This window comes from Dicentrarchus labrax, unplaced genomic scaffold (genome assembly GCF_905237075.1).
Source record: "Dicentrarchus labrax unplaced genomic scaffold, dlabrax2021, whole genome shotgun sequence".
NCBI classification, from domain to species: Eukaryota; Metazoa; Chordata; class Actinopteri; family Moronidae; genus Dicentrarchus; species Dicentrarchus labrax.
Genome location: NW_026136705.1, coordinates 27,928,278 through 27,942,714, shown reverse-complemented (window position 1 = coordinate 27,942,714; position 14,437 = coordinate 27,928,278). Strand labels below are relative to the sequence as shown.

General features: G+C 39.5%; 1 protein-coding gene across 1 annotated transcript in view; it reads left to right on the top strand.

Moving 5' to 3' along the window:
- rabep1 (rabaptin, RAB GTPase binding effector protein 1) overlaps positions 1–14,437 on the top strand; it is a 33,296-nt gene that overhangs the window by 1,135 nt on the left and 17,724 nt on the right. Inside the window, exons 2-11 of the mRNA XM_051401032.1 lie at positions 2,234–2,362; positions 2,652–2,855; positions 3,990–4,150; positions 4,438–4,557; positions 6,244–6,379; positions 7,757–7,935; positions 8,941–9,051; positions 10,516–10,977; positions 13,213–13,317; positions 13,432–13,548. Coding sequence (XP_051256992.1) covers positions 2,234–2,362; positions 2,652–2,855; positions 3,990–4,150; positions 4,438–4,557; positions 6,244–6,379; positions 7,757–7,935; positions 8,941–9,051; positions 10,516–10,977; positions 13,213–13,317; positions 13,432–13,548 — 1,724 coding nt within the window. The remainder of the gene's footprint in view (positions 1–2,233; positions 2,363–2,651; positions 2,856–3,989; positions 4,151–4,437; positions 4,558–6,243; positions 6,380–7,756; positions 7,936–8,940; positions 9,052–10,515; positions 10,978–13,212; positions 13,318–13,431; positions 13,549–14,437) is intronic.

The window sequence follows — 14,437 nt, the reverse complement described above, 5'->3', positions numbered from 1 at the left end:
AAAGAAAACAGAATATTCACATATGAGAAGCTGAAATCAGAGAGTTTGGACTCGAAAGCGATTCATAGATTGTGAATTAATTTAATAGCTGACATCGATCAATTTTCAGGAGTGCTATAATCTCATCCACCAAAGCCCCAACGTGTTTTCCAATCCCTTATGTCGACTCCTCTTGCTTCAGTATAGAAAACTAACATGAACAATGTATAGATTTGGTGGCTGTTTCGATCAGTATTTGAAAATGGAGCGTGTCGTGATGGTTTTTGTAATCCAGGTTATGAGGATGCCTTCGGTTATTGATCTGGATTGTGTTTTAGAAATATCTACTGAGGCTTTTAAGGGAGCTGCTGATTTAGTTAAACTCTCATATGTAGAATTATCTGAAAGATAAGACTGTTGATTTATAGATTACTGTACCAGTTTCTATTTATTTTCCTGTAATTATATCTCTGTTAATTGTTTTAAATATTTGCTTGTGCTGTTCTGTGTGAACGAGGGCTGTAAGGAAATATTGATACTTGAATATAATGATATTTTATGTAAATTAGATTTCTTTTAAATCACAATATATTGAACAGTAACCTCTGTGATACATATCGTGTCACTAAAATAAAAAGTTGGTCTTCTTTATCACGTGATAATCCAGTAAATGTCAGATTTTATACAACAACTGCTCAGAAGTAAAGTCAGTTCTTGATGCGCAGGTTTCTGCTTTGACCCTGTTTATACGTCATATTCTCTAATTATCTCTAAACCCTCTTTAACTTCTATGTTTGTTTCCCAGACTACTTTAATTTGTTAACTCAGCGCACTGATTCTAGATGCTGCCACGTTTTGTGTGACTGCTGGAAAGCACAGTTAAGATTGAGCTTAATTGATTTAATTTGCATCTGAGTTGAATTGGTGTTGATTGTCCGGTTGTTAAATTACAGGCTTTTGTTTACGTAGAGATTCGTGTTTGTTTACACGATCGCAGACAAGCGTGACAAGTCAGTAAAAGTTTGTTTGGGTGGCGACTATTATTATTTATCTTTTTTGGTGTTATATTAAGTGCAAAAGGTCTGAACATGCTCTTATGCTGAAAGTCCCCCAGGAAGAACACGTGTGAATGTATGTTGAGCTTATGTGGTTGTGGAATTTAGAGTTTGTTCAGCTATCACATGATCCGTCCTCGCTGCTTGTAGCTAGTAAATGTTTCCATTTGTCTGTCTGTGTTTGAAGATATCGTTGTCTCTCTCTCTCTCTCTCTCTCTCTCCTCGCTCTGCTGTTTTTTAATGAGAGAGGAAATGAATGTATACATAAGATGTCAGCCGCAGTAGGTGTGGGATTGTGATTTAAAGCCAGTTTGGAGGACGTTTGTTCATCAGTTTAGGGTTTGGATTAGAAGAACGTTTGCTGTAGAGTAAATAGTTTAATTAATGCTTTATGTGAGGTTATAGATACATTTGGGAAGCCTAATAAGTCACCTGATATGCATTGATAATTACATTAATGTACTGTGACATGTAAATGTTGCTTTATGTTTGATAGGAGATCAAGGTTATTATTATATTTTAGGTTATTTTAGCTTTATGATGCCCCGGCCTATAAATCTTGTTCTCCAGATTTAAGAAATGGTGTTTGGTACAGACGCCGACAAGTATTGCTTCACTTTCTTTACACCACTATCTTTTCTGATAATGTAAATAACTTTATTTGTATAGCACATTTTATACAAGAAATGCAGCAAATAAATACCATTAACTTTAGTTTTTCTTTTATATATAACTGTCATTTTGCTCCTTGAGGAATATTTTAGTCACTTATTTTGAGTTATTTCTGTTGTTTCTTTAGAAGGACGTTTATGTACAAGGAAATGTATTAGTAAAACTATTGGTAATGGCGAATATGTTGGCGTAGTGCGTGGAAGGAAGATGACAAGGCAAGGCATAATTACTTTTTCACTAGACACACGCCACAAATAGACATTGCTTCCGTGATTGTTTAGTCTATAAAATGTGAAAAATGCCCAAGCTTACATCTTCAAATGTCTTGTTTTGCCCCCAAAAATGATCTAATACCAAAAGATATTTAGTTTCCTATCATCTGCAGCATATCCTCGTGTTTCAGAAGCATGTTTGACATTATTATTGTTATTTTATTAGAGTTTTTTGTGTCCTTCCTTATAATACAATTGCAACTGAAGCAATACGATGAATGAAAGTTGTGTTTCTCTTTCTTTGCGTCATCCAGAGGTGCTCCAGCAGCGAGTGGCCGCCCTGGAGCAGGAGAGGGCAGAGTTCATCAAACTCAAGCAGCAGCTGGAGGCCGAGTTCAACCAGAAACGAGCCAAGTTCAAAGAGCTCTACCTGTCCAAGGAAGGTGAGAATCCCAAACTAGAGCGAGCTCATTGGAATTGGCACACTGTAGCTTCCTTTGCTAGATTAATAATTAACGGGATAGGCAATAAGGTCTTGGGAAGGAAGGAAGTCTCTATTTGAAATACTCATAATGCACATAATGCACATAATGCATACAACTATACAGTAACACAATACTCAAGCATTGTCTGTTGTCGTTTTCCTTTCCCCCTTCTCCTTTCTGTTCTTGCACATTTGCCTCCTCCATCATTTATGTCATATTTGATCCTTTTTTTTTACCCCCCCGCCAGAGGAGCTCAAGAGGCAGACTGCGGCGCTGGAGGGCGCCCAGGCCGAGCTCAGCTCCATCCAGGACCAGCTGGCTCAGGCCCGCTCCGAGATCGAGACCATCAAAGCGGTGGCCACCGTGTCGGAAAACACCAAGCAGGAGGCCATCGACCAGGTCCGCAGCCAGTGGCAGGAGGAGGTGGCCTCGCTGCAAGCCATCATGAAAGGTAGACTGAGCTGCTGTTACATGAACAGCGCAGTGAAAAACTATTTCAGATTAACTGTATTGGTATCATGTAAGGAAGAACATGGTGCTAAATATTAAATATGGTGTGGAAATTTGACTAAATGCCCTGTGGGTGTAACGGTACACAAAATTCCCGGTTCTGTTTGAACCTCCGTTATGGGGACACGGTTCGGTACGTTTTCAGTACAGTAGGGAAAACAAAAAGATGTTTACATTTATACATTTATTTAGAAAAATGGGGTTATAGACCAATTATCAGCCTGGTCCATCATCAGAGCTGATATTTTTTGTTTTTTTTATTGCTGATAAAATTGTTTTTCATCATCTATTTATTAGTTGATATATATTTTGTATTAATAATACGAATCTGTAAAGTACTGAAACTAGTAAAGTTATTAAATAAATGTAGTGGAGTAGACGTATAAAGTAGCCTAAAATGGACATACGCAAGTAAAGTACCTCAAAACTGGACTTTACAGCATTGGTCTATTTTTGTCTTATAAAAATAGACCAATGCTAGTTATACTATCGTAAATGACACAGAAATACCCGACTTCAGTGAACCCACTGAGCCTGACTAACCCGGCTAACTGACTAACACGCTACAGCTGAAAGGAAACAACCGGTGTACTACCAAAACTTTCCGGGTAAAACTTAGTCGACATACTATAAATACGTTATTTTGGTAGACTGAAAACGTCCTGTACCAAACGGCTCGGGACGACTAACCCTTACTGCTCAGGTTGTCATGATACCAGATGCAATACTAGTATAAAAACAAATTATTCTAGACACGCAAAATAAAATAATATATGAAAATTTACAAAATGCTGGTACAGAAAAGGTCACTAACCACATATTATACATCTGTTTTCTTCTGTATTTTAAATACAATTGAATGTATAATTAACAGATCAAATGTTTTATTTGGAACGAAGAGAGCAGAGAATTGGCAGAGTGAAGGAAGAAGACACAGTGATTCAGTTGTAAACCACCAAAAACAGACAAAGCAGCAGTGCTTTTTATTATAAGTACATAAAATATCCTAAGCTTTTGATGCTAGACTAAATAATTGGTTGTATATTCTTGGTTTCCTCTTTCTCTCGCCCCACAGAAACAGTGCGTGAGTATGAGGTCCAGTTCCACCAGCGCCTGGACCAGGAGCGAGCCCAGTGGAACCAGTACCGGGATGCAGTGGAGAGGGAACTGGGTGAGCTGAGACGCCGTCTCTCCGAGGGCCAGGAGGAGGAGAACCTGGAGGATGAAATGAAAAAAGTAGGCTTCATTTTTCTCCTTCTTACGGTTGGATTTTACTCTTATCTCGTCTGCTGTATGTGTGCGTCGCTTATATGAAGCACTGAACTCCACCACCGTACTATTTAGTTATAGTTTATGTTTTACAGAAAGGAAAAAGAGTTGTTAAGTTACTCTTTAGGTTTTATCTCTTGCAGCCTCAGTTCCTATATTATGTAAAAGTAAATGAAGCGTGTAAAATGATTGTAATTTGTGCAGCTGTACACATGTATGCATGTTTAATGAGGATGTGTAAAACCTTCGTAAAGGCCCAGGAGGATGCAGAGAAGCTGCGTTCGGTGGTGATGCCGATGGAGAAGGAGATCGCGGCCCTCAAAGCCAAGCTGACTACAGCCGAGGACCGGGTGAAGGAACTGGAGGCCTCGAAGGTTAGTCAGCACTAAACCAATGACTCAGCTGGGGAAAAGGAAAAGGATGTTAACTGGGCGTGATGTTGACCAGGCATGGCAGCTGCCCTTTTTCTAAGTCAACTGTAAAATGTTTCCTGATATTGGAAGTAGAAAACCTTTCTACTCCTTCAGACGTTCAGCACTTAAAGTAGCTTTTACATCAGAAGGGAAAAGATCTTAGATTTGTGCTACGGTTATATTAATGACGCATTTTGTGCCTCGTTTGAGATGAGCCTGGCCTCCGCATCAATTACGCCAGTTAGATTTCTGTCTGACTTAATGCCGACTTGCTCTGACGCAGAGCATGAAGGTGGAGTGGAGCGAGCAAAGAGCAAAAGGATTTGGGGTTTTTTAAAAGTCTGAGCGACTCCTTATCTCTTCCAGGTGTTATCACTCCTCCTGGTTTTCCTTTTGTTTCCTGCTTTGGCTTTTATTATTGTGAAACAGGTATTTAAAGTTGGAATATGTGTTAACTGGAGTATTTGATACTAAGCTGAATGTCCGTGGGCAAGTAATTTAACATTAGCTGACATACAAATCCTGGCTGGAACAACAAGTTAGTGTTGTGTTGCTCGGTCTGATCCACATTGTTTCCCATTGACAGTCAGGGTCGAGTACAAACACTGGATTCATTTTCAGTGCACACGCAGAAGTGGTTACAGCACTGTACAATATTATATCATATATTAAATGATATATATATGTGTATATATATATATATATACATATATATATGTATAAATATTTTAGTGTCAGTAACACCAGCTGAAGGTGTGAAAAGTGGCTTTTTAATGTTGGAAAGGGGTTTTCAAAGATAAGGATGGTTGTGGTTGTAGCTTGACTTTGTCGGTTACATTGCAGTCAACCACATTACTTCTATTATGTTCCTATGACATGAGAATACAGATGGACAGAGGAGACGATTTCATGTTTGTTGTGATACTTTTGAGAACTCATAGATTTCAGCGATTTACAGCCCACAACTTTTGTTTCAGTCTCAGGTCTCTCATCAACTTTGTTTCCTGCAGGAAGCCCCCTTTTTTTCCAGATCAAAGGCTCAAATATAAACATTGTACGCTACCTGCACAGCAATCAACAGCAGACAGACACCGTTAGCAACTAGCTGGTGAAGAAAGTGGAGCGTTTGGCAACTAAAGAGCCAGATATTTCTTTCTTTTTTCTATTTTCTATACAGTATATATAGTTATATTGCAATATAATGCATATTTTTAACGTTCTTCTTATTATTTGTTCTATTTCTTTAATGTCTTGTGAGCACCTTGAGCTACTGTGATGAAGCAAATTTCCTTCCCGGAGATCAGTAAAGTATTTCTGATTCTAAAGAGCCAGATATTTCCCTCGAGTTAGTGGAGACCAAAGTAGAGCTAAAAGGAGATTGAAAACAGTTTCTATTGTTGCTCTATGTCTGCTTGGTGTGTAAGTAGGCAACTGTTTGCCACAGCAACTGTATAAGGTGATTTTATGTGAATGTGTTTTTTATTACAGCGTGTTGTGCTGCCCCCTAGTGGCCAAAATACTGACTAATAATCTCCAAGTTGTCTCTCCCTCTGCTCGCCACAGAGGAGCAGCCTTTCTTTCTGAGATACATTTTAAGCTCGACAGCAAATAAAACAAGGTTGCAATGTTTCTCACTTTCTTTCGCAGGTTAAGGAGCTCAATCACGTTCTCGAGGCGGAGAAGTCGTGTCGTACGGACCTGGAGATGTACGTGGCCGTGTTGAACACTCAGAAATCTGTCCTGCAGGAAGACGCGGAGAAACTACGGAAAGAGCTCCACGAAGGTACTTTGTTATACTGTTTATGAAAGTAGAAGAAACAGTGACATGGTTGGATACAAGTAGAGCTGAACAGAAGAATGATTTGTGAAGTCTTTGTTACTATGGACGTAACTGAGTCCCTTTTTAATGCTTCATTTCTCAGGACAGAAACTTTTCCCTTTTAACTAACACTGCTGTCTACACCTGCTCCGATACATGCTTGTCTCACTAACATTGCTTCTATCTGTGGTTATTGTTAAGTTCTTTGACAGTTTAAAAAAAAAAAAAAAGAGGAATACAGAAAATAGTATGACTAGATTAGAAGTGATGGCAATCAATGAGACAAAATGTACAACAACAATAATAGTAACAGCAATAATTATGATTATAACAGCATCAATACAAGCAAAAATGTAAGGTGTGTGTGTGTGTGTGTGTGTCTGTGTCTGTGTGTGTGTGTGTGTTACAGTGATAAATCAGCAACTAAATGGTCTTTGTGGAAGAAAAATTCCTTCAGGGCCAATTTTGTGGCTGATTCAGATGAGTTTTATTTACTGCGCGTTGGAGACAGAAGTTCACAACAAAGCTGTAGATTTCTCTCTATCAAGAGTGAGTTTCTGGCCAGACTTATTTACAGGGTTACAGGAAAGAATCAGGCTTAACAAAAGGTGAGGGCCAGGGGCTTTTCCCTTTCCTCTAAAATACAAAAGCAGGTACTTGAATCAGTGTTTAATCAATGACGATTAGTTTGTCTCAGTACAGAATTCAAGAAAAGATTTAATTCAAGACTATATCAAACATCTTTAAGCATCTTTTGTTAGATTTAACAGAGGAACAGCTATTTTGCCAAATGGGAAAAACTATTCCATAATTTAGTAACCTTAAAAACGTCAAACATTTACCTGCCGGTGAGAAATTCAGGAGGATGAAGATCTGAAGATTGACGAGTACGAATTAACCTGTGAAAATACTTGAAAATAGGTCTTGAACTGCTTCAGAATATCCCCTTTACATTAATTTATCTTATAAATAAAGACACATATTTGAAAAACTCTGAACTGAATTAGGTGCAACCATATAACCATCATATTATATATACTTGTACTCACGGGGAAGGCTGTAGAGAGAAATACAGCACTGTCCAGATCCTTCATTTAGTGATAAAGATCAGTAAGATAATGGGGTTATTTACATTATTAAAGCACCTTTTTTTAAATATAAGCCACTGTGAAGTATGACTTTCTGTATGTGTGTGAAAGTTGGCCCCTTTACAAACTATAGACACATTAACATCCACTGTTCTGTTACCGTTTCAGGCCCAAAAACCTTTTCTACGAGTTTGCGACACCCTCAACCTTTTCCTCTCTCTCTTCTCTCTCTTGCTGCTGTTCGGTGTCTCAGTCTGTCACAAGCTGGAGTTGGAGCGACAGCAGCACAACCAGCTGAAACACACGTGGCAGCGGGCCAACGACCAGTTCCTGGAGTCCCAGCGGCTCCTCATGAGGGACATGCAGAGGATAGAGAGCGTGCTGTCGTCAGAACAGCTCCGCCAGGTGGAGGAGATGAAGAAAAAAGATCAGGTATGCACACACAGACCTTCAGTTTCTGCTCTGGAGGAGACTTTTTTTTTTTTTTTTTTTACAGTTCATGGAAATATGTGAGTGTTTCAGTGTTCAGTCAGCAGTTTGAGCCAGTGGTTTGACGGATAATTTAGTTCCATCTTTCCAACTGAGACATGTAATCTTGTTAGCAATAATACATTTAATGCGTTGAGCTGCCGTGTGATTGGAAGAGGGGGGGAGAGGTCACCCAGAAATGAGACGAATGGATGGATGGATGGATGGGTTAGAAACAGATGCTGAGGCAGAGGGTTAGCTTCTTCATTACCTCTGACTTTAAGAACTTAACAAAGCAGAAAATGATGAAGTTAATCATCAGTTGGCAGTGTGGATCCAGGTTGGATGGAGTCAGTAGTGAGTCAGATCATTTGGCTCAGCTCGGCAATAAGAGCCGATAATTCAGCCAAATATAGCAATGCTTTGACCTATAATTGGTATTTATACACATATATCACTTAAATTATTCAATGTGATTATGCTAAGCTGTATAATTTCCAGAACATAATTATACATGTGTACTGAACCTTTTATTCATATTAAAATATTAAATCTTAATGTTATTACCAAAGTGAGACATTTCTGGATCCTCGTATTATTCTTAATTTATTTTACATCTGGTTGTTGCCTCTTGGCCAGGTTGCCATTGTAAATGAGAATTGGTTCTCAAATGACTTATGTGGTTAAATATAGGTAGAAGATATAGATGTTGTAGTCATGATAATAATGATACTTTTATTATATATAGTGCTTTAAAAGGTACTCAAAGACACTTCACATGGTAACAAAAGACAATAACAGAAACTGCAATAGAATTATCAGTAAGAAATAATAAACTACTATTATTGTAATAATTATTATGCTGTAAAGGTTGAATTTATGGCATATGATTTTACATTAATTGGCCCCCTGAGAGTAAATTTAGTAGATGGAACAATTATGTGACCTTTTTTTTTTACTCCATCCTAGGAGGAGGATGAAATAGAGAGGCTGAGCCAAGTGAAGGAGCTGCACGAGGAGGATGTGGGAGACAACACCGAGCCTTTGGAGGATTTATTCCTCGGGCTGAGCGTCGAGGAGGTACGAGCATCATGTAACGCGATATGTCCCTCGGAGAGAACAGAGCAGGCTATTATCGTCTTACGTCATATTATATTCCCTTTTGAGTAACGCGATCTTCAAACAGGCAACATGGCGCCTTCACTTTTGTCCTTGTGTATTGTAGCAGACATTAACTGACGCTGCTTTAGCTGCTGAAAACGGTCGTTATTTTGTATTTGTTTAAAGTTTTCAGCAGCAGAGATTTCATACATTGTTTTCGCTGTTGAATCATAAGCAGCTGAGTGACGCATGAAAATCAAGTTGAGATTTTCTTTTCAATATCAATTAAAGCTGAAGTGTTTCTTAAGCTTAAGAAAATGTATAATTTGTCTCATCTTGACATTCAGTGTGACAAATGATGTTTTAAAAATGATTCAGATTCATCCTGGAATTCCTGTTACCTGTTTACCAAGACTTCTCAGAAAGGCAAACACACAGTCGAATATTACTGTTTTATATAACTGTATATCCTTATCTACATATATACGGATTGAGCTGGATATTAATCCTACATTGGTCCCCCCCGGCTAAATTTAAGAATCAGGCTGATTAATTGTGATTGGAGGTGCAGGCTGAGGGTGGCCGTGATCTTTGATTAATTGCCTGAGCAATCAGCGATTTGACTGTTGGATGCTCGATTAGATTTCTTGCAGCCTGGGCAGGTCCACTTTCTGATTTCCCTCGTGGTTTTCGTCCCAAAGATCCGTTAACCGATCCAGTTTTAATATTAAAGTAGTATTTTAAACATGTTAAACTGCACTATGGTAGATATTAAAGCATAGTATCTGCATCCTCCAGCCAGCTGCTATTTCTTACTTCAGTTCATAGCAGACAAAGTAACACTACTTTTCTCTTTTTGTCCACATTGGTGCAGTACCTTTTGATAAAAGTAAAATATGTGACAAAGCATTATAATGAAGAACTGTAGTGCTTTTCTCACTGAAGATGAAAATTGTGATGCAAAAATGATCATACCCACTAATTGTGAATCATATTATAATAATTGTAATATGATTTGTTTTCACCAAAACACATCGTTTGTATCCTTGAGATCTAACTAATGTGTTGAATGCATTTATTTCTTCATACAACATTTCAAATCCAACTTATTTTGAAACTTTGATTGTTATATTGGACGTTTAATCGCTTGAAGTCTTCTTCTTTCCCTGCTTTTGTTGGTATTCTTGGTGCATTATCGCCACCTGTAGATTGGTAAGTAGTGTAAAACCTTTGGTCCGTTAGCCCTTTGCTGCATCGTCGTCCCCCCTCTTCTTCCCACCTTCCCATCTCTCTTTGGCTGCTCCTATCAAATAAAGGCAATAAAACCACAGATTATTTGTCTCATCTCGAAGCATTAGTGAAATATAAAAGGAATCTTTTGTCTCTCTTTTTTCTGACGTTGAAGAAAAACCTTACTTTTGGTTTTCCTTCTCTCTCTTTCAGCCTCACGCCAACCACAGCGCCCACGGCTCTATGCACTCCTTAGACACTGATGTGGTCGCGGGAGGCCCCATGGACCCCTACAAGGATAACCTGCGGAGAGTTCAGTCAACAGACAGCCTCGGCTCCTCGCTGTCCGTCCAGCAGGGACTCGGCGGCCACAACCACAAAGCCAAGTCAGCCAGCCACTTGGACGAGTCGGACTTTGGGCCCTTGGTGGGGGCTGACTGCGGAGTGACAGACAGTAGTTTTGGCGAAACTTCGTCCATCAGCTCCATCAAGCTGACGGCGAGTCATTTCCTGCTGACTAAAGACCAGGAGAAGGCCATCAAGGCCATGACGCCCGAGCAGGAGGAGACGGCGTCGCTGCTTTCCAGCATCTCCCACGCCCCCGAGAACGCCTACTTACCGCCAGCAGGCTACAGACTCGTCAGCGACAGCGAGTGGAACCTGCTCCAGCAAGAGGTGCAACCCCCGAGAAGTTTTAATAGTTTGGATACAGCGCTGCGGTTACATATAGTGCTTATTAGGGATCTTTAATGAATGATTGACTGATGATTAATTAAATGATCGAGTTCTTGGAGGAATTAAAAAAAAACTTCAGATCAGATTTGACCGCACTTTCCCTCATACATCACCTCAAATCTTTTATTTTTATTTCGTTCCTAGTGTTTGTTTTAGATTCAGTTTAGTTTCAGTTAATTTTAGTTAAATTAGTATTACATTAGTTTTAGTTTTTTTTGCCTCTTCAGGCTTATTGTGTCGACAAATTTGACCAAATTCACAAGGTACTCGAGTACTCATGCCCATCCTTAGTGGTTATGAGAACTTTGTAAGGTTTTCCTGTGATTTTAGGATGATTACTTCATGGGAATATACACTGCCCGTCCCCAAAAAAGGTTGCACACTCTAATATTTCGTTGGACCGCCTTTAGCTTTGAGTACGGCACGCATTCGCTGGGGCAACATTTCGATAAGCTTCTGCAATGTCACAACATTTATTTCCGTCCAGAGTTGCATTAGTTTTCCGGCAAGATCTTGTATTGATGATTGGAGGGTCGCACCGCTGCGCAAACTCTTCTCCAGCACATCCAAAAGATTCTCTGTGGTGGCCAATCCATGTGTGAAAAGGATGTCTCATGCTCCCTGAACTCATTCACAATGTGAGCCTGATGAATCCTTGGAATATGCCCGTGCCATCAGGGAAGAAAAGCTCCACTGATGTTAAGACCTGGTCATTCAGTATATTCAGGTAGTCAGCTGACCTCATTCTTTGGGGACACAACGTTGCTGAACCTAGACCTGACCAACTGCAGCAACCCCAGATCATAACACTGCCCACACAGGCTTGTACGGTAGGCACTAGGCATGATGGGTGCATCACTTCATCCGCCTCTCTTCTTACCCCGATGCGCCCATCACTCTGGAACAGGGTAAATCTGGATTCATCAGACCACATCCAAAGTCCAATCTTCATGCTCCCTAGCAAATTGAAGCCTTTTTTTCCCAATTAGCCTCTCTGATCAGTGGTTTTCTTATGATACACGGCTCCCAATCTCTTGAGTTCCCTTCGCATTGTGTGTGTGGAAATGCTCTTTCTTTCACTATTGAACATAGCAGTGAGTTCTACTGTTGATTTCTTACGATATGATTTCACCAAACATTTAAGTGATAGCCAATCACGATCATTCAAGAGTTTTTTCCGACCACATTTCTTCCTCAAAGATGATGGTTCACCACTATCCTTCCAGGTTTTAATAAGGCGTTGGACAGTTCTTAACCCGATTTTAGTAGTTTCAGCAATCCTTAGTTGTTTTCTTTTCTTAAATATTTTTAGGAGAACAGAAGTTTGTAAAAAAAAAAAAAAAAGTAATTCTCACAGAATCATTTGATTTTGATTGATTTGATTTGCATTATTATTCAGCATATCCTCTTCATAGGTCTTACGTGACGTTGTTACAGTGTGCAGTGTTAGGGAAGGAAAATCCATCACATGCAGCCATTTCTGCTCATTATTTTGTTGTTAAATTAACTGGATTATAACGTTTAATCGATCTTCTGTACATCACGCTCCACTTGTTGAGTGCCTCTCTGAAATCGGCCCTGCTGCTCTAATTTGGGCCTCGGAGATCTGCTCTGTATATCTGATGTAGACATTTGTTGAACTGATTTTGCACTCTGCTTCGTTCAGATAGTCTAAAATGTATTTTCCCACACAGCAGAAACAACAATCTTATCGGGACAGTTATTAGGAATAAGTTGCTGCAGATGAAAAGTCGGACAGATTACTTTAGTAACAGCAATTTAGGGTCTGACAACAGTTACATGGAGGGTATGATGAGGTCTGGAGAAGGTGTCTTTGTTTCAGTATGCAATATTCTTTACTTTATGACCGCACTAGTGCACGGCTGGAGTTATTTTTCCCAAGAAGCAGGACCAGATTTTGGCAAGAATTCCCAACACATACTGGGATGTCAAATTCCTTGTATTCAGTCCTAGTGCTTGGGGAAAAGGAACACTACATTTCATTCGTTCATGATCTTTTTAATAAATTGTTGCTGAAATATAGTTTTAAAAGGTCTTTCTCAAGTTTTAAAGAAGCGTTAACCCAGATATTCCATATATATTTGCTGTAAGGCATTACGTTAACAAATGGTTACTATTAAGTGTTTCATGGTTTTCTTGTTGGTCCGTCATTAGGTGAAAAATGCTGGCAGGAAGCTCGGCCGACGTTGCGATATGTGCTCCAACTACGAGAAGCAGCTGCAGGCCATCCAAGGACAAGAGGCTGAGACAAGAGATCAGGTTTGCTGCTTTCCTTTTTTGCTAGTAAGAATCTTTGCCAACAGTAGACGACAGATGTTTTTTAGAAGCGTGGTATAGTGGTTGAAAATGTTTCTCCATCTCGTGGTCTTCCAGGTGAAGAAACTGCAGGTGATGCTGCGTCAGGCCAACGATCAGCTGGAGAGGACGATGACCGAGAAACAGAGTTTGGAAGATTCGGTCAAAGTAGGCAACGAGGAAACCGCTGCTAAGGTAACATCAGAGTAATGAAAATGAAATAATTGTGTTGATTTTTCCCCCCCCTTAAGATATCTAGTTTAGTGTTTGATATAAAACTGACAGGGTGGTTTTAAAGCTGTTTTTGAAGGACTCTCAGTACGTCAAATTAAATTCGATAGCAGAGAATAATGACTTGAGGTAGAAGAGAACCTTTTTGTTTATTATTTGAGCTGCTTTCTACAGTATGTGTTTGTTCTGTTTCGCTGTATTAAATTCCTCATGAACACACACTGTTCGCACAGTGCTTCGGGGGATGGAGACAGGAAGTGTAATGTTGTTGCTGTGGATTCAGTCGAGATACTTGAGCCCCATTTTTAAAGCCTGTTTTTACCTTTTGGCACCATTAAAAGTATGCTGAATAGGCTATTGGCAGCTCCTGTTTGCACTGTACCCATGGATACACAGACAACTGTCACTGGACTACTGATACTGAAGAAAACTTATAAACGAGATGATTCTATGGCCACTGCTGCGGTGTCTCTTAAGGCAGATTCATGGACCTTTTTTCCCAACAGACAATCTGAGATCATGATATCCTCAGAGAGTTTAAGTCAGGGGATCTCAACCTTTTGTTAACTTCTGATTGTTAAAACATTTCTGACGTCCACATTTCCAAATAAATGAGGAAAAATAAACTGGGCTGTGAAAGGGTTTCAGCACATTCAACACACCGACTGCTTTCAGCTCAGCGTCTCTGCTTGCCATTATGAATCAAAATTTAATGTATTCAGGATCATATTTCCTCTCCACAAGGTTTGGAGCTTTAACCGGCGCAGGGTTGTCGCCCACATCACTTTTTTGTTTCATTTTAATGGGATTTTTATTTATTTATATGAATTCTTGAGCACATTTAAATGTATAA